Genomic DNA, 25,971 nt, shown 5'->3' with positions numbered 1-25,971 from the left:
TATTCGTTTACTTGAAAAGCACTACATTAATGCAGACCATTTTCATTTACATTTAGCTGCTGTTTCTGACATTGCGGCACGTTTCAAGATGGCCGTTTCTCAATGATGCGTTCATGAATGGAAAGTAGAAGTAAGAGGGCGACGTGATTGAGACGGAAACCCCCCTGGGGCTTAATACTTTACCTAAGTGTTCAGAAGGCGCTCACCTGCCGTGACATGCCTGCACGTTCGAACCCTCCGCAACCAACTGACCCTTCTCAGGGGCCCCAATTTCAGATGGAGGAACACGTGGAAGGGCCCTTCCTTCCTTTTTTCAATTCAAATGAAATTCAGGCAGTAGCTAGGGCAAACACCAAGTTCATTATCATTTATTTATATTTATTTAGTCTTGTGACTTGATTTGAAATCATAATTTGCTATGCTCTCTTTTCTTTTGTCTTGCTCTTCTCTTTCCCTTGCTCTCTCTTTCTCTCGTTGTCTCTCTATTTCCCTCTCTCTCAATCCTTTCTCTCTTTCTTTTCTCTATCTCTCTTTGTCTTTGTATATTTTTCTTTCTCCCTCAGTATCTGCTTTTTGTCTCTTTCTTTATCATTTTTTCTTTCAATCTTTTTTTTCTTTCTTTCTCTTTTTTTCTCTCTCTCTCATTTTCCTTTTTCTCTCTTTATCCCTCTCTTTTGCTTTGTCTCACCTCCTCTCCCCTACTCTCTTTTTTCTGCCTTTTCTCTTTTTTTCTTTTCTCTTTCTTTTTTGTTTACATCTCTCTCTCTCTCTCTCTTTCTTTCTGTCTTTATCTCTCTCACTTTTTCCCGTCTTTATTTTTCTCTTCATTTTCTCTGTCCTACTCTCTTTTTTTCTGTCTTTCATCTCCTCCTTTTTTCCCTTTTTCCCTCCTTTTTTCTCTCCTTTTCTTTTCACATTTTCTCTCTTTTTCTCCTCTCACTCTCTCTCAGGATACGACGTCAGTGAGTGAGTTAAATAGTTAAATAGTGAAGTTTAACAATGGTGTGAACCCTTTTGAGTTTTATTAGTTAGTTAGTTGGTTAGTTAGTTAGTTGGTTAGTTAGTTAGTGAAATTTAACAATGATATGAAACCTTCTGCACGTTATTCTTTTAGTTAGTTAGTTAGTTGATTGGTTGGTTAGTTAGTTGGTTAGTTAGTTCGTTAGTTAGTTAGTTAGTGAAGTTTGACTATTGATTTAGTTTTTTGCACGTTATTCTTTTTGTTAGTTAGTTAGTTAGTGAAGTTTGACTATTGATTTATTTTTTGCATGTTATTCTTTTTGTTAGTTAGTTAGTTAGTTAGTTAGTTAGTTAGTTAGTTAGTTAGTTAGTTAGTTAGTTAGTTAGTTAGTTAGTGAAATTTGACAATGATGTTAAACCTTTTGCATGTTATTCTTTTCTTCTTTCGGTGTTACCCGCCCAAAAAAATCAAAGCACTCTTGGTCTCGTAAGGTGCCTTGGCAGCTCAAGAGATGTCCTGAATGTTATCAATTAAAACTGCGAGAAAAGCTTGGGGGGGTAATACTACATTTCTGGTCGTTTCCTATTTTTGTCCAAAGACTGAAGTTCCTCACTGGTCAAATTCTTGAACATGAAAGTGGATGTCAAGCACAATGTGGGCCACATAAGTGCATAGTGCACCTGTTTTCAATGTTATTCAAGGCCATTTTCAGCAGCGTCTGCTCCTCATTTAGCCGAGCTGCAGTCATGCTAACCGTGTGCCGGGCAGGCCGGGAAAAATGACAGGGCAGAGAAAGTCGGCCTCCAGCCTGCAGGCCCCGCACCTTCTACTCTGTCATTACATGTGTGCATGCAACGGCTCTCTCCCCACTTTCGCTTTCCTTCTTTTTTTTTCTCGTGTACGTCTTTTACTCTCACTCCGTCACGCCGCACGCTTTGTAATTTGCCCGTGCGCTGAATGATATGGGTAGTTACACTAAGAAGAGCCTGCCTCGTCCCCGCAAGTACCAGTTTGCTCGAATATAAAAGTATAGTCAGTCTGGTTGGATTAATTTGTCTTAGTTATAAAATATAAAGTGGTACCTCTATTTACAAATGTCTCTACATATGAAAGTTTCAGGCTACAAAGTACCTGAAGATTTTGCCTCTAGTTACAAAGTCAAAAATACAAGACAGTACACGCTGCTATTTTTTATTCCCACAGTTTCCCAAACGTAAACAAACTGGCCATCGCTTGAAATCTCCCTGGCAACCCAGTGTGCATGCATGCCCTCAGCATGCTCTTCGTGTCACCGTCACAGAGTTCGGAGACAAGGAGGAGGAGGGTTTCCAGCAAGACACAGCCATCGTTCAATTAGCCCGAATGAAAGACATTTTTGCAAGTTTCCATGAAGTCTCTGAATTTGTGGAAAGGAATCACACGGAAAAAGTGTTGACAAGTCGGGCTATCGCTAAACTGCTTCGCGTATTTCTCAAACCAGGGCAAAAGCAGATGTTATTGGATCTGTTCTTTAAGAAACTCGAGGCAAAGCGGTAAATGAACATTTTTATCATTAACTATATTCTAGGTTTCTTAACGTGTGCCTCTCGTTTTAAGTTTATTGTGCGCTCATCCAATATGAACACATATTTGTTTCATGATCCGACGCTCTTACTGTTCTTTTGCGGAGCTTGGAACAGATTAGGGCATTTACATACAAAATGCGTCTCTAGTTAGGAGGTTTAGGTGACGAAGCTACTCCCAGGACGAATAGTATTTATGGTACCACTGTACTCCTGAGCAAAATTGTCTGCCTATCTGCTCGAAAAACTAAATACGTGAAAGCAGAGAAATGCAAAGTTCGCGCGGATTTTGGGGCTTTATGATCTAAAAAGGCCAACTCCAAGCAGACCCCGCTAAGACCCAAGCGGTGGTGGATTGGCCAACTCCCACTTCAATACAAACATTGTTGAAATCGCAGACGACCTCACACACAGATGAACTCTCAGGTCAAGCCAACAACTCTCGTTTTCTTTCTCCCAGTCCACCCATTTGTAGCAATTACACTTTTGTATGTCTATAAATAAACAGTTTGTATAATTGGTCTCAAAAACGCTCAGAATTAAGGCAAAGTGATAAATTAAAACTTCAAATGCAACAGGTGTTTTTTTTTTAATTTAAATTTGATAAATATCTTGATAAATTCAATTTAATCCATTTTAAAAATAGGAAATAAAGAAATTCATAGCCAGCTATTTGAATGTTGGAGACACTGGGGACAAGACGGGTACAAAATCAACACGTTTTCATTAATTCAATTCCAAACGTTTCTCTCAAATGGGAAGACATGGTTCCAGCCAATTTTTGCATGTTGAGAATACTTGTAAAAGTGTGCATTTCAAGTACAACTTCACTTAGGTGTATTTTTTTGCATTTGTGATACGTCAAATATCAAAACAACGATTTCTATTAACAAAAGAGCACTTTGCTTGCAAAATAACGTCAAACAATGCATAAACTTTGCAAGAACTTTTTAGCGCGAGATGTTTCCAAAGACGTGATCGCTCGATTACGGTCTCTATGGCAATCGCGTTCTTGCGGACGTGCACGAAACATCATCCCTCTCTGCCCCGACGATGACGAAGCGATGTCATCTTTAAAAAAAATTTAAAAAGAGCTCGCACCTATTCACATATTTGTTTCTCTCACACACTGCTTCATTACATACTCACACATACACTTCAATTGCTGGATACAAAAAGCACCACGAAAAAGTGGGGGTTTCTTTAATATGTGAACAAAGATTTGATCAGAACCACTCCTGCCATCTGATGATGATTTACCATTCTGGAATCATTCCCAGTGGCTTGATACTTACTCACGAGCTCAGTCAAACCCTTTGTAATAGTTTTCTTTTTCTAATCCTAACAAACCCCAACATATTTTAATGTATTGGCACTCAGGGACAATGCTTCTGAAAACGTATTTATAAGTTATGGCACTCAAGATGTTAACCGTGATTCATATTGAACTTATGCATCACGCTGGGTCCATGGCACTCTGTCAACCCACGTCACGACCAAACTCAGGTTTACAGGGGTGCTTCAAATCCTTGAAAATGCTTGAACTTTAATGCTATGGGTTCAAGGTCAGGAAACTGCTTATGTTTTGAGTGAAGTTCCTAAAAAATGCTTGAAATTGTTGCCAAGAGACATGGCAGTTGAACTTTTTTTTTTTAAAGAGTGCGTGAAAATGACGCTGATACACCTTTTCTGATGGCTTGTCATTATGACATTGTCATGTGAAGCTTCACCGCCCCCTACTTGTTGCACCCAACAGGACAGATCTATGTAGAAAAACAGCTCTTTCGGCTCAGATCACTCAGAAGAGCTGGCTCTTTTGGCTCCCAAACGATTCCTCTGATCCTTTTTAATGATATATGATAAATAACAATGAAACATTATGCACCCAATTATTTCGTAATTAGTCATTTCCTATGTTTCGTAGGGGATCCCTGAAAAACACATGAAATATAAACTAAAATAGTCAAAGATCTACAAAAAAGACTTTTGTAAAATCCAAAAAAATGTGCTTTTTACACACTGAACAGATTTAAAGTGGGACAACAACACAAAATCACTGAAAATGTCAAACAATAAAAAAGTCAGAAATATTACCTCTTCAGCGCTATAAATAAATGATAAAGTTAACGCTTTACAATTCTGTTATAAACATTTTAGACACAGATCCTCTGAAGAACACAAAAAATATATAAATGAAATTAGTTAAAACAAAAAGCAAAAGATCAGCATTTTCTAAGATTGAAATATTGATTGCATTTTGCTTCGGAGCAATCAACATTGTTAAATTGAGTCAAAATTTGGCTCATTTTTCGGCTTTTTATACAGTACATTCTTCCTTTTTTGTCTTCTGTATTGAACTCAATTTTTGTGAAACACCTATAAAGCCCTTTCCATGTTTGTAAACAAGTTTAACGTAGCCAACAGCACGTTCATTGTTGACAGATTGGCAGAATTTATGTCATGTCGAGGTATTGAAAATTTGGTCTTGAAAGTGCTTGGAAAGTGCTTGAATTTGGCCATTTAAAAGGGACTTTTTGTTTGCTTTGCTTTGCTCCTGTTGCTTTCTTTGAGATGCGTTCAGCTGCAGCGCGCAGCTGCTTCGGGATGAAAGCAAAAGACTTGAGAGCCAGACAGGAATGAGTAAACAAGCAACTGCTCGGGCGAAGAAAAGAGAAAAAAAAGACTGGAATCCAACAGGGAAGTCAATAATATGTACGCAGCTGATTCGAAACCTGGACTGCAAGCTCTCATGTGGTGTTAAAACAACAGGGCGGCATTTTAGAGTCTCGTTGTGGGGCACAACTATCTGTATTGATAACAGGTAGAAGTTTAGTCTCTTCGTTCCCACAGCGCTGTCAATGTTATGAGAACAATTTGGGGCTATTCAGCAAGTAGTGATGTGTTGTTAGCGAAGGAAACGGCCCAATGTGCCGGCTCTTTAGAGTGAACGATGATAGACGGCTCACTGTCAAGCTTGAATGATCACGTTGCCGTAATTGACAAGTTGAAGCAGGGGTTTCAAATTCATTTTAGCTACACGGTACATGGCCAAGGCGTAGAAAAAAAATACTCTCACTGGGGATGGACTAGTAAGTTAAAGAGAAAGAACGAAAGTAGAGTCAAGTCATGTTTATTTGTGACGCCCTTTATCACCAGGAGCCTCAAAGGGCTGCACAGACCACAGATTATTGCAATCTGCAGACTATTATTACACCATTCCCTGATCTAAAACCTTCATGAGGGCAATGAAGAATGTTTTGAATTACTGCAATGTAACAGTCTTGAATTGCAGTAATAATATTTTTATATATTGTGCCTATTTGCATTGTACTATCTTGCTTCTTTGCAAGAAAAAAAATCTATCGGTCTACTAGTGATCCCAAGAATGAAAGAAAGAAAGAAAGAAAGAAAGAAAGAAAGAGAAACAAGGGAGAGGGAGAGAGAGCTGGAGAAAGAGAAAGAAAAAAAGATAGGGAAGAAAAATAAAGGTAAAGAAAAAGATAAAAGCGAAGCAAAGACAAAAAGAAAACGGGGGAGAGAGAGAGACAGAAATAGAGAGGGAAAAAAAACGGGTAGAGAGAGAGAAAGAGAGAGAGAGAGAGAGAGAGAGAGAGAGAGAAAGAGAGAGAAAAAGAGGGAACTACATATAGAAAGAAAGAGAGAAACAAAAGAAGGGAGAGGGAGAGAGAGAAATACAAAAGAGAAAGAGAGAGGGAGCAAAATAGAAAGGGAAAGAAAGAGACAGAGAGAGACAGAGCGAGAGAGAGAAAGAAAAAGAGAAAAAGAGGGAACTACATATAGAAAGAAAGAGAGAAACAAAAGAAGGGAGAGAGAAAGAGAGGGAGAGAGAGAAATACAAAAAAGAAAGAGAGAGGGAGCAAAATAGAAAGGGAAAGAAAGAGACAGAGAGAGACAGAGCGAGAGAGACAAAAAGAGAGCAAGACAAACAAAAAAAGAAAGCTATAAAAAGCAGAGATAATAGGAAGATAGTGATGAGAAATAGAGAAGGATGAAGACAGAGAGACACAGAAAGCTAGAGACAAAAAGAGGTAAGAGAGAGACAGAAAGAGAGAAAGTGGCAGAGAGAGAAAGAGAACAAAAGAGAGGGGGAGAAAGAGAGAGACATAAAGAGATAAAAGAGGGACAAAGAGAAAAGTGGAAGAGAGAAAAAGAGAATAAAATAGAGAGAAAAAAACTGCACATACAATACTTGAGCAAAATGAGCAGAAATGATTTGCCAATGGAACGATCAAAACCTTGACTACTTTGAGCCTATTTTCCCGAATAATGACATTTGTAACTTCCGATCTTTGGCTGCTATAAGTCTCATTTTGCTTTGTGTCTTTGTTTGCTGCAGGCGCGCATGGCAGTGGTGGCGCTCGAAAAGGGAGCCCAAGCCGTCATTTTCGACGTCAGCGACGATGCCGGCGCTGCTGCAGAGGTGAGTTTGAAACTGCGGGTTCCGGCTTTGAAATTGTACTGCTAGCAGGTTTTGAATATTAAACTTGACAATATGCATTGGAAACTCAAAATGCAATAAGGGTAGAAAGGTTGCAATTACAGTTATCCTTTGTTTTTTGCACGAGTAGCATCCCAAAAAATCCCACGATAGAAAGAATTGATTATTTTTTTATTAGATATCTGTAACACACTGGATATAATATATGACTGTAACAAAATAACAACTACACATTCCCAAATAAAAACACAGAAGACAGAATTGTAATTCAATGAAGGGACTTTATTGTCATTATACAATAGTACAACAAAATGGAGATTCAGTACAGTATGTTTACACACAAACTAGGAAGCAGATTTCTTCTTCGGGGTGGATGCTGGGTGAGCTCTCACAGCGCTCCACACTGTAGTGGCGAAAAGAAGCACTACAGTAATGTCCTGCACTTGAAAAAAGGTGCACAATACAAAATATAACTTACAGTAATGTCCGGATATTTTTCGACATCCCGAATAAAATAATTGTATCTACCGTTTTTCGTAAGTAGGGGAGCGTCAGTATTCTATCGCGGGATACGTGTATTTTCAAGTTTTAACACGTTTGATTGTAAATGTGAACGTTCTTCGTGTCCAGCGTTCCGCCTAATCCTAACAGCTTTCTTCTTACGGGTCATTCAGCTGAGAGAAACGGACGGCCTCCAACGACCGGTGGTACTGGTGGACACGGAAAACGCAGAGCAGCTCATGGCGCTGGTCAACAAGAACGAGGAAGCCGACGTTCGCATCGAGATTTTGCTGGAACAGCCCCGATGGGTGAGTCCCGCCTCGCTCGTATGACAACGAACGTTCTGAATATGAACTAGGGCTGCAACTAACGATTATTTTGATGGTCAACCAGTCTCCCGCTATTAAAACCATTGGTCGAATCAGCGCATAATCGCTATTTTTCGTTCTTGAATGTAGCATAAAGTTGATTTTATTTGACTGCAATTTCCGTAACAGAAAAGGACTTAACGTTTCTCAACAGTTTGAAATCATACGGTTTCATTTTTAATGTATCAACTGAAGTCAAGTCGCGTTTAATTGTATCGGCCTTAATCACAAAAAGTCTCAAAGGCTTGCACAGGCCACCATTACAACATCCCTGATCTGAAACCGACTTGAGGGTAGGGAAAAACTCAAAAACCTCAGGATGAGGAAATTGTATGTTGAAGCGCCTGTCTGGCAAGACACAGAAGCTCTATATTGGTTAAGTCTAAACCGAGTAGACACTCAAAATGAGGCGAGAAAAAATAAATGGATTTTGAACTTGTTAGGAGGGCCGGTAAATATAAGATTATTCCATCCCTTCCTCAAGCCTTCCTCCGAGCCCCTTTTTTCCATGAAATCTTCAAGGTTATGAAAAATAGATCATACCTAAAGCAATAGTTCTCAACTGGTTTGACTTGGGGACCAACTTTCCCACCTTAATTACAAGCAGCAACCAAAATCCAGAAATATAACCACTTCTCAATTTTACGGAACAGAAATATTGTGCATTTTAAAGCCGATATAATACAAGAAATTCCCCTTTTTTCAAAAAAAGAACAAAATGACCAGCAAAACGAAAAGTACTTTGTGTACCGTATATACTGGCAAATAAGCCACCCCCTAAATCTGCTTTTAAGCCTGCATCGCATATAATACTAAATATGCTTTAACATAACCACATACTAAAAGGAAAAGGAAATAAAACCAACAAAATCACAATAAAATCAGATGTGGTCCCTCTCAAACACAATTCTCTCTGCAAAGGAAGAGATTAAGCAAGGCATTAACACCAAATAATGTTTAGGTGTGTAATTGACCTTCCGTTTTTTTCTCCTTCTTAGCATAATTTTGCCATGGCAAATTCCCACGACCCACTGAAAACGGGTTCGCGACCCACTTTTGGGTCCTGACCCACTAGTTAAGAAACACTGCATTGAAAGGTGTAAAAAACAAAGGACAGCAACATGATTGACAGATAGCAACAATGATCTACTGATCAAAACACTGAACAGTGAGTCAAAATAAGGAACTGGCATCCCATGAAATCTCCTTTGCCTTTTTCCAAGATAGAAACAGAAAAACTGATCATTTCTCCCCTTTTTATTTAAAAGAAGTAAACAAAGAAATGACACTGCAGTATCAAATAGATACAGCAGCAAGTCTTCCCATATAACACTTAGTATACTTGGCTGCCCAACCATGAAGGGGGCGGGGCTCCTTTGCATTTTTCCGATATTAAAACCAGAATAAACATTTTCCTTACCTGTATATAGCAAAATGAACACGTATGAATGCGTGTCATAAAAATCCTTTTGGGTTAACTGTTACTTGAATCTTACCGAGGCGAGTCAGACTCGTTTAAATGACCAACATGCTAATTAAATGTTTGTGCGTCACCGATCTACCGCCATGATATGCAATGTCTGATCTTAAACGCTCCCAAACCAGGTCCTCGATGTTGACGCCATCATTTCTGTAGGTTTATGTTACCGCTTGAGACAGGGACGCTATTGCGCATAATCGACTCTCAGCACGGATTCTATTCATGTAAAGATGCCTCTCTCTGTCGGAAAAATATGTCCCTTGTCGATTTTTGTCAACAACGTCGACTAATTGTTGCAGCCCTAAAATGATTTTTTTTTTTTTGTATTGTCGAAGCTTTTTCATCATTCACATTTCCTCCATCTTTAGCCGCATTATGACGTTGGTATCCTGCTCACTATTGTCTTGGCCGTCGTGACCATCATCATCATCTTTGCATTCCGGTACAAGTGCAAGTCCAATAGAACTTGGGTAAATAGAACCAGAATCACTATAAAGCAGTTACACATTTATTTGACACTCTCACTATCCGTCTTAAAGGGACAGTGTATATTACTGACGGGTATTCCAGGTCTTTTTAGTAAACTGGCTCTTTTGGCTCGGCTCACTAAAAAAAGAACCGGCTCTTTTGGATCCCAAACTGTATTAGTGTGTGTGTCTCTCTCTTTCTCTCTCTTTTTCTCTCTCTTCTTCTCTCTCTCTTTCTCTCTCTTTTTCTCTGTTTTTCCCTCCTTTTTCCTTTTTCCCTCTCTTTCTCTATTTTTCCCTTTCTCTCTTTCGTTCTCTTTCTTATTTCCCTTTCCTGTTTTCTCTTTCTGTCTCTTCTTTCTTTCTCTCTGTCTCTTTTTCTCTCTTTCACTCACTCTCTTTATCTTATTCTCAGTGTATCTCTCTTTCTCTATTTCTATCTCTCTCACTTTCATTCTCTCTCTCTCTGTTTCTGTCTATATGTTTCGCTTTCTCTCTCATTGACACTCTTTTTATCACTCTTTTTATTTCCCTTTCCTGTTTTCTCTTCTGACTTGTTTTTCTCTCTCTCTCTTTCTCTCTTCCTCTCTTTATTTTACGCTCTCTGTCTCTTTCTTTCCATATCTCTCCTCTATAATCTCTCTCTCCCTCTCTCTCTCTCCCCCGATTTGTTTTCTCTCGATTTCTATCTATCTATCTATCTATCTATCTATCTATCTATCTATCTATCTATCTATCTATCTATCTATCTATCTATCTATCTATCTATCTATCTATCTATCTATCTATCTATCTATCTATCTATCTATCTATCTATCTATCTATCTATCTATCTATCTCTCTTTCCTTCATTCTCTCCTCCTTTCTTTCTTTCTTTCTTTCTTTGTTTCTTTCTTTCTCTTGAATCACCAAGCTTGGACCCATGAGTGTTCTTTTCTCTAGCATGTGGCCCCCCTATCTAAAATGTGTTTTCATTCATGGTTTCAGATGCTTAGTGCCATAATCGGCTCATTGCTATTTAGAAGTGTTTTTAGTAACCATGAAGATTTGTTTTAGGGATAAATTAGATGACCTTGGGAAACGGATGAATTGGCCTTCAGTTATTTCTTATGGGGAAAATGTGTTAGAGGTACCAGAATCTCCTATGTAGAGGGGCCACTGGAGATGCCACAGATCCATTTTAACTGGGTAGGCAGAAAATAAGTAGATAGATGATCACAGCAATCTCTTAACTTGCCCCTTGCAGGACTCAGTGCATCAGCAGACAATGCGGGCGATTAGTCGACTGGAGACCAAAACTTACATCTCTCAGGGTTGCTCGAGTTCACAGCGCCCCCGTGGGGCCTGGGGTTCGGCCAGCAGCTCCAACTCCGGCCCAGTATGCGCCATCTGCCTGGAGGAGTTCCAGGACGGCCAGGTAAAGGCAACATATCATCGCACCGCCATCACGTACAGTGGGAGCACTTCATACCAGCACCCCCGAATACAAGAATTTCGGTATATGAGTGTTTTTTTTTAACAAAAATCTTGCTGGCTATATGTAGGAAACTCCAGTTCACAAGCAGCCCCAGAGGCTACCACTAGAGACCGCTAACAGCTTCCAGCCAGCATCAGTTCGTCCAAACAAAAAAAATTGTGCTGTACATTGTATTTTGGTGTGTACATTTATTTAAAGTGACAGTAATTTGGATTTTAAGTTTACAGTAAGTGCTTGTGTCATCAACAATCTCCTAATTTCATACCTGTCCACCACCAACAATTTCCCTCCTTATAAATCATCGCAAATCCTACTTATTAAGCGAGAATAAATCTTTCAAACACAACGCGGCACCTATTCACTCATAGCAAGACATACTATGAACAATATCACAACAATATTAGCAATCTACGATGATGTTGTTGTCTGTGTCATGTATTTGTCAGACAGACCCAAATGCAGGACATAATGAGTCAACAAAAAGTGGAGTGATCAAACTTCAACAGGGGGTTTATTCAATAACATGAAATGAAATGAAATGATCTGAATTTATATAGCGCTTTTCAAGTCAATGACTTCCCAAAGCGCTTTACAATGTGCTTCACATTTCCCAATAGCGGCCTTGTATTGCAGCCATGTAAGACGCTAACCTGCTTATTGGGGGTATTGGGGGTTCAGTGTCTTACCCAAGGACACTTCGACAGCTGGGATTCGAACTGGGATCCCTTGATCCCAAGACGAGCGCTCTACCTCCTGAGCTACTGCCGCCCCAATAACAAAATGAGACTTACTACTAAGAAAGGTAGACTGGGACTCCCGAGGAGGGGAATCTTGGCAAGGAAACATGAGGAGGTTATCTTAGGAGGTGAGAGAAAGAAAAATGTTTTGAGGAATATCTTGAAAAGAAGGCAAAAAAGGTCTTGGGATGAAGAGCTTGTTCAGTTGGGGGGGAATTTTCTTGAGAAGAGTGCAATGACGATATAGCAACATGGAGTGGAAGACCGGGGTATTAATAGCAGAGGGTGGCTAATGATGATTGGGAACACCTGGAACGGGTCATTGAGAAAATGGGGCATTGCTGCCATCGTTCAAAAAAGGGGAGGGACCACTGATAAGAAATGTATGTATGTTTGACATGCATTATGTGAAATGATCAAAAAGCGTATAAAAACAGGAGACGTGTAAGTCGACAGGAATGCCATCTCCGTGACTCCTCCTTGCAACCGCCCGCCCCTACTTTGCAGCACACATTCGTTACGACGCTCTCAATAAACTCACATTTTATTTCATTTATTTCATCCTTTTTCTTTTATTACTGTATGTTTTATGTTAAATTACTATTTGAATGTGTAGTGATCAGAAAGTTTTATAGCTATTCATGGTTCACTTGTCATGATTACTGATTTGGTTCACCTGTGCCAACTCATTTGGCGCCAGCCGCTGCGGGCTACCTGATTGGTTCCCTATCCTTTTATAAGCACAGTCGTTTCACTCTCCGGTTGTCAGTCCATCAGCGAACCTCTGTTGTTACAAGGCAAGCTTTTTTCACCCTCCCGCCTGTCGCGTTTTTGCACCCGTTTTTCCTACCGTCCGTTCCTGATCTCCCTGTTTGTCTCCGACTCCGACCTATTTTTTGATTCCGACCACGTTTGCTCTCCCGTCCCAGCCTACGGCCCGTTTTTGATCCGACCACGCTTTTTCTCTCTTGCCCCGGCTATCGACCTGTTTTTCCGTCCTTGACACCGCCATCTCCCGCTCCAGAAGATCCACTTCCGTATTCCGATCACGATCAGATTGCGTGAGCGGCTTGATTCCTGTGTCCAGCGAGCACCGGGACGCGGTCTCTGCCCGACCTCTTTCCATCAATAAACTTGTGGTTAACGCTACGCATTTGGGTCCTGATTCTGTTCTGGTCATGACACTTGTATGCTTTTGAGAGGACAGCAATTACTTTTTCATGATTTCACATCGGGAAAATTCGCTTGTTATGACAATTGGAGCTTCGAACACAATCCTGAAACGAATTAAGCTCTTAAAAAGACGTACCACTGTATTGTCATTTTATTGACATATGTTGTTTTTTCATCCCAAGCATCTCAGAATCATCTCCTGCGCGCATGAATTTCATAAGGATTGCGTGGACCCCTGGCTGCTGCAGCATCGCACCTGCCCTCTGTGCATGCACAACATTATGGGTGAGGATTGTCCACCTATGTGACCTTATACACTGCTCCATTACATAAAACTTAGATTGGGATGTTAGTTTTTCATGTATTTCTCTGCAAAGTTTAACTTGTCACAACCTGTTGGGAATTTAATTATCAAAATGTACTGTTTACCAAATTGTTCCAATTAGTTATCTGACTCCATTAACCAAACACGAACTTCATTCATCCAACAATTATGCGCGCTCGTTTCTTGAGAGAAAAAATGACCAGGAAAGCCGAAATTTGCACACGGGAGCGTATGTTTATTTTCCTAACAGAAGAACTAAATGTACTCAGGAGACAGCCGAAGAAGTGACGTCGGAGTGTGTGTGAAGCCTTCTTCTGAAGCTTTCTCTTATTGGCCCATGTCTCCCCGCAAGATGCCGTCTCGGCTCCTCCCTTGGGCGTGCCGAGGAATTGTTTGTGCCCAACGTTCTCACAAAACAGCGCTTTGATGTCTGGCTTCCCAAAACAACGCCTGTCGTCCTGCGTCAGCAAATCCACGAGTCCTGTTATCAAATTTCCAAGACAAAATATTATGCATTTCGAACAGCCTGTCCTGTCATTGAACTAAAGCCCAGTCAGTGAATATCTTTATTGCATTAAACTGAGTCAATCGTATAAAATCCTTTATAGTCAAATGTATAAAATCCTTTAAACTTTACCTGAAGAAATTATTGAAATGTTTACCAAGTTAGCAGGTGATGTTTCTGCTTCATTGGGGATAAAGTAGGAGTGCTACCCTGTTTGCCAAAGGAATTAGTTTGACTCAAACTGCAAAAAGACACTCTAGAGCAGTGTATTTTAACTAGTAGGCCCTAAGACCTAATCTAGTGTGCCGCCGGAAGTTTACCTCTGCAAAAAAAGTATGTTATTGTTCGATAGCTTCGCTTCCTGCCAGCGAGTGCCCGTAACATTCATCCACACCAGTAGGTGGCAGATTTTTTTTTTTTTTTTCGATATTAAGTATCTGCTCATGAGGTCGCACAGTATATTTAATAACCGCTTGCCAGCCAGTCGCAGGGCACACAGAGACAGACAACTCACTCGCTCGTCCACACCTAGGGACAACTTGGACCGGCCATTTTACTTGACATGCATGTTTTTGGGAATGTGGGAGGAAACTGGAGTGCCCGGAGGCGACCCATGCAAGCACAGGGAGAACATGCAAACTCAACACAGGGAGGCTGCGGTAGCTGGTCTTGAACCCTGAACCTCTGCACCGTGGGGCTGCGCGCTAACCACCCGCCGTGCTACCTAGAATTTAAACTTATGATCAAGTTTTTGTTTACAGCTTCTGTTTGTGGGCAATCTGTAGCCCACCACTCGCCTTTCTGTTGGTTTTTCATAATATCATTTTTTTCTTACAATGTTAACATCATGCCTAGTAAAGAGCATTGACATCTAGATCCACCAATAGTAGTGCGTGAGTGAGTTAAATATCACATTTTGCAAATTACCTACTTTACAAATTTAGAAAGTATATATTTCCACGAAATTAGGTCAATTTTGTAAGTTGTATTCCAACCTAAAAAAATGCCTAAACAAAGTCAAACTAAGCTGTCAAACTCAAGGCCTCCAGGCCAAATATTGGCCGGCACATCATTTAATGTGGACCCTGAGACAATGGTTAGAGAAGCGCGAGAGAGAAATGAGCTGCATTGTGTAAAACAAATTGCCGATTGAAATATCTCCACTGGATGTCACTAAAGCCAGGGGTTACTCACAAAGCACCCACTGCAGCTGTGTTTGCCGAATATCATCAATCAACTATAAAACATTGAGGAAAGCCATTCTGATGTTATTTTACTTAAATAGAAGTGACGGACGCACTGTTTCAGGCTATACGAAAAGTACATTGTTTTTTAAAGTACCTGTGTCTCTATGCTGAAGTCTAAATAAGCTTTACCTCCTTTATATACATTCGAGTAAACATTTTCATTAAAAAAAAAAAAAAACTTTTAAATCAATAAATCAATCATTTAAATTAGTGTTAGTATGCCATATTTGTCACTAAATAGTCTGCATGGGTTTCCATGAGTGAAAATAAAGTGAAATAAACTATGATTGAAATGAATTCAACTTTTTATATTTTTTTCTTTACAAATGCTTACGTTTATATTCACCACAAAAGAATAAATCTTATTAAAGTTAAAAATATATTGTGTGGAAAAAAACCTTAAAAATAATTTTGCAATCAAATCTTACATCCCTAAAACCTAGTTTAGTTGTGAGCCTCCAAAAAGACCCCCAGCCCTCCAGCTAAGAAATACTTCTTATGCCATTAATTTACTAGTCTCCAGTCACTGTGAGAATATTTTTTCTACCATGTGGCCCAAGAGCTAAATTGAGTTTGATACCCTTGAGCTAGAGGAGGGGTCTTCAACGTGGTGTCCGCTGGCACGGGAGTGTCTTCCTAATGACAGCTGACCTATTGTGAAACTAGCTCACCACTGCTGGGTTATTGTGATTTTCTAGTAAAATGTTTTGTAGTGGTTGACTGTCTATTTAACCCTGCTTCTTATAATTAACAACATAGTAATAACATGATAAGTTTTTTTTGTAGAAATGCATATCAAACTAGTAGCCCCTTTGCGTTAATCACTGACAAAGGGTAGCTCAAAGCTTGAAAAGGTCAAAGACCCCTGAGCTAGAAGATCCCTCTCAAACCTGTTTTAGAGGTGTTTGCCTTTGTTGTTTAATGTGCAGACAAATGAGCATGTACACAAATCCTGTTGTTTTACTTTACAGGGGCCGAGAGGCACCCACAACGGAACCACCTCCATTCGGATCCAGAACAGCCTTTCCTGCACGGTCAGCCTTACAGCAGTCCGCGGAGCCGCCCGTTCCCCCAGCACGAGATCCCTTTCTCCATGAGGCCGCTTTACCCGCGAGGACCGTCAGGCTCCTACCCGGCCGCCCGCCTTTACAACGCATCCTCGGCCGTGGACAGCCAAACGCTGCACTTGCTTAGCAGCAGGCCTCTGGGCCACTCCTGCGGGTACCACCTGTCAGCAGAAGCCCAGAGGAAGCTCCACAGGACCGGCGCTAACTTCAGGAGCTCGGGCCACCACTACTCCTCGCGCCAGTCCTGCCACAACTACCGCTCCCCTTGCCCGGCTCAGCGCGGCGCCACCGGTTCCAGGACGCACCACGCGGGGCCAGCCGCCCTGTTGAGCCGCGGCCGGCCGGACGATGGAAGCTGCTCGGGGGCCAGTTACCGCACGGATCGCAGCGGTTACATGGCCGACGGGCCGGCCAGCGACTCCAGCTCTGGGCCCTGCCACGGTTCTTCCAGCGACTCGGTTCTTAACTGCACGGACGTATCGCTGCAAGGTGTTTACGGCAGCTGGTCCACCTTCCGCAGCTCGCTGAGTAGTGACTATGATCCGTTTGTATATTACGGGCCGGGCTCCCTGCAGGTGGACACCCAGACCCGGCCTAGGTCTTTGGATTCTGTGGTGAGCAAATCCGGCTGCTTTGAGGAACACCCTCAAACTGTGTTCAGCCACATCCACTTCCACCGCCATAGACACCACCACTACGAGGATCCAGATCACGGACAGGGGCCGAACAGGGGTTCGGAGGAGGAGCAGGCAACTGCCGCCGCAGCCGTGCCCTCCTCTGCCCTCGTTTTGGACAAAGACTCACCCGTGGCGGATCGCTGCCAATGCCAAAAAACAGACTGCACACATCTACCCAGTTCTGGGACAGAGGGTCAGGATCAGGACCCAAGCACGTCTTCAGCGCCTTCTGTCCTGGTGTCTCCAGTACCCTTACGCCTGCAAACCCACTGCTGCCACCAGGGACATCCTACGGCAGCTTTGGGGCGGAGTTGCGGGCGGGACCACCCGTCAGTCCGATTACACCAGAGCTTGGACCTTCCGGATGATCGGGGCGTCCGCGTCCACTTTGGCCAAGGCTCGGGTTTTTGCTGCTCCCCCTCTGAACTGCACCCAGCCCTTCTTCCCGTCTCAGTAATTCTGGACTCGAGCAGTATCGAGGAATGGCCCTGTTGCGCCGGCGCCCATGTGGTATGGCATAAACGGGTGCAGGAGTCCCACTCCGAGCCTCAGCTCCCCGTGACCAAATCTTCGATGGAAAGACCTCCTTGCAGGTTCAACCACGACCTCGCTTCAGACCGCAACACAGACATTTGTTTATACTGCCCTAAAGTATACCACAATCAGGGTAGGTGTTAACTTTTCGGTTTAAGTACATGAATAAAAGTACAGTAACCCCTCAATATTCCCCAGTTTAATTTTTGTGGTTACGCTGTTTTTTATCGTGCATTGTGTTTTGCATTCTGAATGTTCTTTAAAAAACACCCTGTAGATGGCGTCCTCTTGTTTGAATGTATTCAGTCCTAAAGTCCCTCATTGATTGTTGCGTTCCTCCCAGTACCCGCTTTTTCAAACTGTTACCATCAGGATGATGGTTCAGATCCCACAAGGCCTGAACGAACAGAGTGAGACTGTTTTGGAACACAGAGAGACAGGAAGAGAGAGAGAGAGAGAGAGAGAGAGAGAGAGAGAGAGAGAGAGAGAGAGAGAGAGAGAGAGAGAGAGAGAGAGAGAGAGAGACAAAGAGAAAGAGAGAGAGAGAGAGACAAAGAGAGAGTGAAAGAAATAGGGAGAAAGAGTAAGAGAGGAAGCAGGAGAAAGAGAGAAAAATGAATAAAGAGAGAGAGATGAATAGGGAGAAAGAAAGAGTGGACAGAGAGAGAGAGAGAGAGAGAGAGAGAGAGAGAGAGAGAGAGAGAGAGAAGGAGAGAAGGAGAGAAGGAAAGAAAAAGTAAAGAGAGGGAGAGAAAGGGAGAAGATAAAAGAAAGACAAAGAGAGAAAGGAAAAACAGACAAGTACAGGGAGAGGAAAAAACAGAGATAGAGAAAGAGAGAGAGAGATGAATAGGGAGAAAGTAAGAGAGAACATGAGACAATGAGCAAGAATCAGATAGAGAAAGGGAGAGAGAGAGAGGATAGAAGAAAAAAAAGTAAAGAGAGAGAGGGGGGAGAGTAAGGGAGAAGATAAAAGAGAGACAAAGAAAGAAAGAAAGAGGGGAAAAGAGAGGGAGAGAGAGAGAAAAAAATAAACAAATAGAGAGAAAGAGAAAAATAAGAGAGAGGGATGAGAGAAAAAGAGTAAAAAATAGAAAGAAATACAGCTACAGTGTCCTTTGCAAGTAGCGCTTGGCTTTTGGGGCAATCAAGTAGACGTCTTTCAAACCGCAGCTCGTTTTTCTCTTGTGCTTCTCTGAGCCAGATTAAAACCTTTGACTGCCCTGATCTTTTGCCTTATATTTGATACTTCCGGATTAGTCCATCTGAATTCCACCAAACTCTATTTCTGCGTCCACAGGATCTGAAGAGGAATCCGGCGTGTGAGAAACCGCTTCTCGACGATGACGCCGCTGCACAGGAAGGTCGATCGCCGATAATCGATACTAGACGATCGATACTCGGCGATCGATATTCGGCGATCGATAATCGCTCGCACTCTTCGCCTGCTGCCACTCGGTCATTCTGCACGCCTCTCACCGTCTCCTTCCAGAAGGCCCCTTTTAACATCCCCGCAAAATTCTGGGCTGAATCCGAAAAGATATAGACCGATATCAAGCCTACCTCAGTTCCCATTTGGTCTAGCCTTCAAACGCAGGGTTTGGATCTCCTAAGGTACTGCTGTAGTTCTTTCTTTCTTATTTAAGTAGCTCCCTCCCACAACCCGTTGTCGCAAAGCCAATGGAGGTCGCTGAGCCTGCGGTGGATTTTCGCTATCGACACTTCAAACATGGCAGCTCTTTTCAGACGATTTGTTTTCTACAATCTTTTTATTTTATTTTTTTTTATTCACACAGACTGAACGACGGCGCCGCGAGCGTCTCTTTAGCACGGCGCTTCAGAGGAACCATACGTTTTTCGATCCCAAATCGTTCTTCATTGTAAGCAAAAAAGGATGCCTTAAAGGGCAGTGTGTATTACTGTAGCTAGCACCTTCTGGTAGTAAAAAAAAAACTAATTTGTTAAAAAAAATACATGAACTATCATCAGAGTCCGTACGGGTGCTTGAAAATCTGTGAAAAAGATTAGGTTTTGATGTTGTTTTCAAGGTCAAGAAAATGATTGAATTTTGGGTGACATGTTTGAAAATGCTTGAAATTGTTGCCATCACCATGATTCTTGGCAGTAAATTAAGTTTTTTTTTAAATGCATGAAAATGACAATCATTTTCTTGACCATTCTTTTGTGACTTTTGCGAGGGGTGGTTAGTTTTCCGTAACAAGATGGCGGACAATCATGTCAGCTTCCTCCAGGTGAGGCTCATGTTGTGTAAAATGTATCAAAATTTCTCAAAATGAGCAAATATATGATAGTTCATGTATGTTTTTTATTATGAAAACGATTTTCTAAGTAAATAACCTCAAGAAAGCACTATATAATACACACTGTCCCGATAATACAAAATCCAATCATTTAATTTTCACTCCCAAAAATAATCTTTGTTTTTCAAACAAAACAAAAATACTAAAAATTGGGTCATATGATACAGAACAACCCAAAATAATTGTTTTTTTAGTTAAAAAAAAATATTTTAATTGCTTGAAACTCCCAAAAACTGTATGATTCTTTTTTACATTAACTGAAAATATTATATAAATTATATAATATTTTTTGATCCAATAATTCTCCCAAATGGGGTTGTGTTTTACACAACAACCCAAAATAGCTGGCTAATTTTGTCAACAATAAGTATTTTTTTCCAAAGTGGTTGTGCAAAACTCCCAAAAATCTGTTTTTTTATAATATCAAGTACATGATACAACCTACAAAACGAAGTAATGTCTTTTTTAAATCCCCCAAAATAATTTTGTTTCCAATAACCCCCAAAAATGGTGTGTTTGACAGAACAACCCAAAATAACTTGCTCATTTTGTCATTAACAACAAAATTGCTTAAAAATTATTAAAAATTATTTTTTAAAAAACTAACCAAACTACTGGGTTGTTTTGTACATAATGCAAGCCACAGAACAAAAAAAAATTCTTAATCCCCTAAAATTACATTTTTTTCCAAAAACTCTAAAAGGGATCATATTTCACAGAACAACCAAAAATGATTGGCTCATTTAGCCAACAACATAAAAGGGTCATTTTCTTACAAAACCAAGATAGTGGGTCATTTGGTACGGAACAACCATATATATTTATATTTTAGTAGACACTCTAAATGAGGAGAGAAGGCATCAATGGATTTTTAAACTTGCAAGGAACGCAGGGGAAAGCCCAACACTCAGATAAGAAATTGCAACATGTTGTTAAAGCCTTTCTTTTGATTAAATCTCCTAGGTTACAAAAACAGATCCGCGCTTAAGGGTGTGGAAATCAAAGTACAGCGACATGATTGGCTGATAGTGACAAAGATGTGAACACTGCATATTAGTCAAAATAACTACCAACCGTGCACAAGAATAGCCCAACAACCTCCATATCCTATGTGATCTCCTCTGCAGTTGTCCAATATTAAAAACAGAAACAAGCAGAATAAATGTATCACAACTGAAAAAGTTGGATAAAATGGGTTATTTTCCTTCCCTCGTGTTTTTTTTTTGTTTTTGTTTTTTTCATGATAACATTTTAAAAATGATATGCTCAGTGCCCTTTTTTACCACTCAACGCTTGATCCTTGAACGTAACTCCCGACTGCATGGTCTTACTGCGTCTACTTTGAGGAAGTTCAAGAGCAAGTGTACTAAAGTGCCTTCAATGAATTGTTGGGTTGTACCATGTAACTCGTAGCACTTAGCAAAGCCTCGTATGTGCTTTATACGTGGACGAGCCACATTTTAGCTAGAGTAGAATAGTGCCTTTGTAGAACCTTTTGTTTTTTTGTCTCATGCAGTTCCGATTTTTGGACTCAAAATCACAAACGGGCAAAATTAGCATACCATAATCCTGCCATGTGTAGAAATGGGTGTATAAATCATAAAAACCTGCAAATAGATGCCATATAGAGAAACAAACACATAAGTAGATCACAAAATGCTTAGATATATGACATGAATTGTATTTATTCATTTATGTATGTATTTTGTAGTTTGTGTCTGAACAAAATGTTATTCAAATGAAGGGGTGGCCCAGTTGCCTGAGCTTTTCACCTATTGGTTGATCAGTGAGGAACCAATTTTTAATAGGTTACAAGTTAGTGAATAATATTAGGTTTGACAAAATAGACAACAAAATACATGACAAAACCAATGATTAAGACATGTCCAAATACACAACCAAAAACATGATAAAATACACAACAAATTCCAAGACAATATAATGACAATGACAAAATATATAACAAAATATAGGACAGAATATATAACAATATACATGACAAAATATATGACAAACGACAAAGTACATAACAAAATAATTTACAAAATATACAACAAAATACAGGACAAAATGAATAAGGATATACATGACAAAATATACATAAACCAAAATACACAACAAAATATGTAAGGGAAATTATGGTCTAAGTGTGCCCTTTATTCTATACACATTTATATTTACTCAACAATTGTGCAGTTGCGTTTTAGAGTTGTTTTCTGGAGCAAGCGCCTCCAAGGTAAAGAGCATAATGTCAGGTTCAAAATGTCCAGATGAAAAAAGAGACTTTTGAGATATAATCAAACTTATTTATTAAAGAAAAGCAAGCATATTCAAACAAGGCAAAATTGCGTTTTGAATGTGATGAAGTGATCCCAACAGACTGATATGTGAGCCTCCTTTTCATACTGTTTAGATTTCTGATTGGAGGATAGAGCAAAAACACGGGCACGTAAGTGCAATTTGATTGGTTTAGGAAGGTCACTACACGGCGTGATACATCACAACAGTTTATTGTTTGAAAATAGATAGTCTTGAGCAAATTACTAGTGGCCTCCAAGACAAAGTTCCTTTGGCTTGGGAAGCTTATGCTCTTGACCTTGGAGGCGCTCGCTCCAGAAAACATTTATTGAGTAAATATAAATGTGTAAAAGTAAAGCAAAACGTATAGAATATAGTATAAAAGGCGCACTTAGACCATAATTCCCCTTACATAATACACAACAATACACGAGAGGATACATGACAAAATATATGTCATACGACAAAATACATAATAAAATATTTTACAAAATACAAGACAAAGTAAAGGACAAAATACATGACAAAAAAAACGACTAAATACGTGAAAAAATACGTGACAAAATACATGCCAACATTAATAACAAGATATGGACAAAATACACATCAAAATATATGTCTACGTGCATGACAATACATACAGAAATAAATGACAACATACACCACAAATTACATGCCAAAATACATGAGAAAATACACAACAAATAAAGAGCTAAATGCATGACAATAATGACAAAATAAATGAAAACATACAGGACTAAATACATGACCAAATACAAGACAAATAACAAAATACACGACAGAACACGATACAAAACAAAAGGACAAAATACACAACAAATACACTAATACATGACAAATACACAACTAAATACTCGACTTAATGCATGACAATACACAACAAAGTAAATGACAAAATACATGAGAAAATACACGACAAAATACAAGACAACATACATTACATTATATAAAGACAAAATACACAACAAAATACACGCCAAAATGCATGTCGACAAAGACAAAACACAAGACAAATTAGATTAAAAAATACATAAAAAATTCACAACCAAATACACAACAAAAAACGTGTCTAAAAGCATGATGCAAATGACAAAATATGTGGCAAAATAAATGACAACATACAGCACTAAATACATGACCAAATACAAGACGAAGGACAAAATACACGACAGAACACAAGACAAAAAAAGGACAAAATACACAACAAAATACCGAACTACATACAAGACAAAATACATGACAAATTCACAATTAAATACACATCTTAATGCATGACAATACAGGCCAAAATAAATGACAAAATATTAGACTAAATAAATGAGTAAATACATGACGAAATACAAGACGATATATGACAAAATATAAAGACAAAATACACAACTTAAATGCATGACAATAAAGACAAATTAGATGACAGAATACATGTGAAAATACACAACAAAATCGACGACTAAATACATGACAAAACGCGATAAAATACAAGACAAAATACATGACAAGATACACAACAAAATACACAACCTAATGCACGGCAAAATAAATGAGTAAATACATGAGAAAATACACTACAAAATACAGGACTAAATGCATGACAATAATTAAAAAATACATGGAAAAATAAATGACAACATACAGGACTAAATACATGACCAAATCCAAGACAAAGGACAAAATACACAACAGAACACGATACAAAACAAGAGGACAAAATACACAACAAATAAACAAATACATGACAAATACACAACTAGACCTAATGCATGACAATACACGACAAAATACACAACAAAATACAAGACAAGATACATGACAAAACACATGACAAGATACATAAAATAAAAAAAATGAAAAAAATACAGGACAAAATACACAACTATATACATGCTAAAATAAAAAATAAATGACAAGGTTCAGAAATATCTGAATAAATTAAATTCATGTCATATATTCAGGTATCACTTGATTTGATTTGGCATTTATTTGTAGATATATATATATTTATACATTTACTGTATTTCTACTTATTTCATGATGGGTCCTCAAAGATCCCCGCTATCAATTTTTTTAAAGGCCTTCCCCGAAAGTGTCTTATCGCTCTGCCATGGACGTGACTGAATTTTCAAAAAGCAGTACTTTGGGTCAAGCACATAAATGTAGAAAATGGGGGAATTATTATTTTTTTAATAATTACCAAAAAGAAGAGTACACAAATTGTATATGATTACGACAGTTGTGTGTGTTTTGCTGCTTACGCTGCCTTTCAAAGTGATGCCTTCACGTCCAAAAGTATATTTTTTAAATACATTTGTACAATAAAAAAAAGGGTACAACGAAAACAAAAATGTTGTATTTTATATATCTATATATATTAGATCATTTCAATATAGTGACCTGTCACTAATATATTTATTTACTAATATATTTATCCATTTTGTCCAGGTTTATAAGGGTGGCTTCAGTTTTTCCCCCTTGTATGGAAACAAAAGTGCTGCATCACAAACGTATCAGCCTGTTTTCATTCCACTTATATGCAAATAAATTATTTTCAAAGAAATAATACCGCTGTGTCTTCTTTGCATGACTCACATGACAAAATACACAACAAAATACATGACAAAGGACAAAATTCATGACCAAATAAAATACATGACAAATTATACAACAAAATACATGACGAATGACAAAATACATGACAAATGACAAACTACACTACAAAATACACGACAAAAAACATAACAAATGACAAAATACCTGGCCAAAAACAAAAAAATACGCGACCACAAACGTGACAATTTCTACAACACAATACCCAATAGAAACACTTGAAAATACATGACAAATGACCAAATGCATGACTCAACAAAATACACCACAAACTACATGACAAATGACAAAATACATGACGAATGACAAAATACATGACAAATGACAAAATACATGACTCAACAAAATACACTACAAACTACACTACAAAATACACGCCAAAAAACATAACAAATGACAAAATACTTGGCCAAAAACAAAAAAATACACCACAAACGTGACAAATTCTACAACACAATACCCAATAGAAACACTTGAAAATACATGACAAATGACCAAATGCATGACTCAACAAAATACACCACAAACTACATGACAAATGACAAAATACATGACGAATGACAAAATACATGAATGACAAAATACATGACAAATGACCAAATACATGACTCAACAAAATACACTACAAACTACATGACAACATACATGACAAACTACACTACAAAATACACGACAAAAAAACATAACAAATGACAAAATACCTGGCCAATAACATGCCAAAAACAAAAAAATACACGACCACAAACGTGACAAATTCTACAACACAATACCCAATACAAACACTAGAAAATACATGACAAATGACCAAATACATGACTCAACAAAATACACCACAAACTACATGACGAATGACAAAATACACCACAAACTACATGACGAATGACAAAATGCATGACAAATGACCAAATACATGACTCAGCAAAATATACTACAAACTATATGACAAAATACATGACAAATGTCAAAACACATGGCAAATGACAAAATACATGACTCAACAAAATACACAACAAACTACATGCTAAAAAATACATAACAAATGACAAAATACCTGGCCAAAAGCATGCCAGAAACAAAAAAAATACACGACCACAAAGGTGACAAATTACACGACACAATACCCAATAAAAACACTACAAAAAAACATGCCAAATGACAAAATACATGACTAAAAACATTGACAAAAT

At 39.1% G+C, this 25,971-nt stretch overlaps 1 protein-coding gene across 2 annotated transcripts in view; it reads left to right on the top strand.

Moving 5' to 3' along the window:
- rnf43 (ring finger protein 43) overlaps positions 1-24,722 on the top strand; it is a 132,620-nt gene extending 107,898 nt beyond the window's left edge. Inside the window, exons 3-10 of one of the 2 annotated variants that reach the window (XM_088321500.1) lie at positions 6,881-6,964; positions 7,657-7,791; positions 9,700-9,801; positions 11,045-11,215; positions 13,368-13,489; positions 13,863-13,867; positions 16,234-17,673; positions 18,841-24,722. In XM_088321500.1, coding sequence (XP_088177626.1) covers positions 6,881-6,964; positions 7,657-7,791; positions 9,700-9,801; positions 11,045-11,215; positions 13,368-13,489; positions 13,863-13,867; positions 16,234-17,673; positions 18,841-18,866 — 2,085 coding nt within the window. In that variant the 3' untranslated portion in view covers positions 18,867-24,722. The remainder of the gene's footprint in view (positions 1-6,880; positions 6,965-7,656; positions 7,792-9,699; positions 9,802-11,044; positions 11,216-13,367; positions 13,490-13,862; positions 13,868-16,233; positions 17,674-18,840) is intronic. The other variant, XM_088321499.1, reaches the window with a different exon arrangement.
- The last annotated feature ends 1,249 nt before the right edge of the window (positions 24,723-25,971 follow it).

This window comes from Urocampus carinirostris, chromosome 17 (assembly GCF_059441175.1).
Source record: "Urocampus carinirostris isolate Australia breed hairy pipefish chromosome 17, RoL_Ucar_1.0, whole genome shotgun sequence".
NCBI classification, from domain to species: domain Eukaryota; kingdom Metazoa; phylum Chordata; class Actinopteri; order Syngnathiformes; family Syngnathidae; genus Urocampus; species Urocampus carinirostris.
Note: the sequence above shows the minus strand (reverse complement) of the source record. Positions and strands in the feature narration are given on the sequence as shown.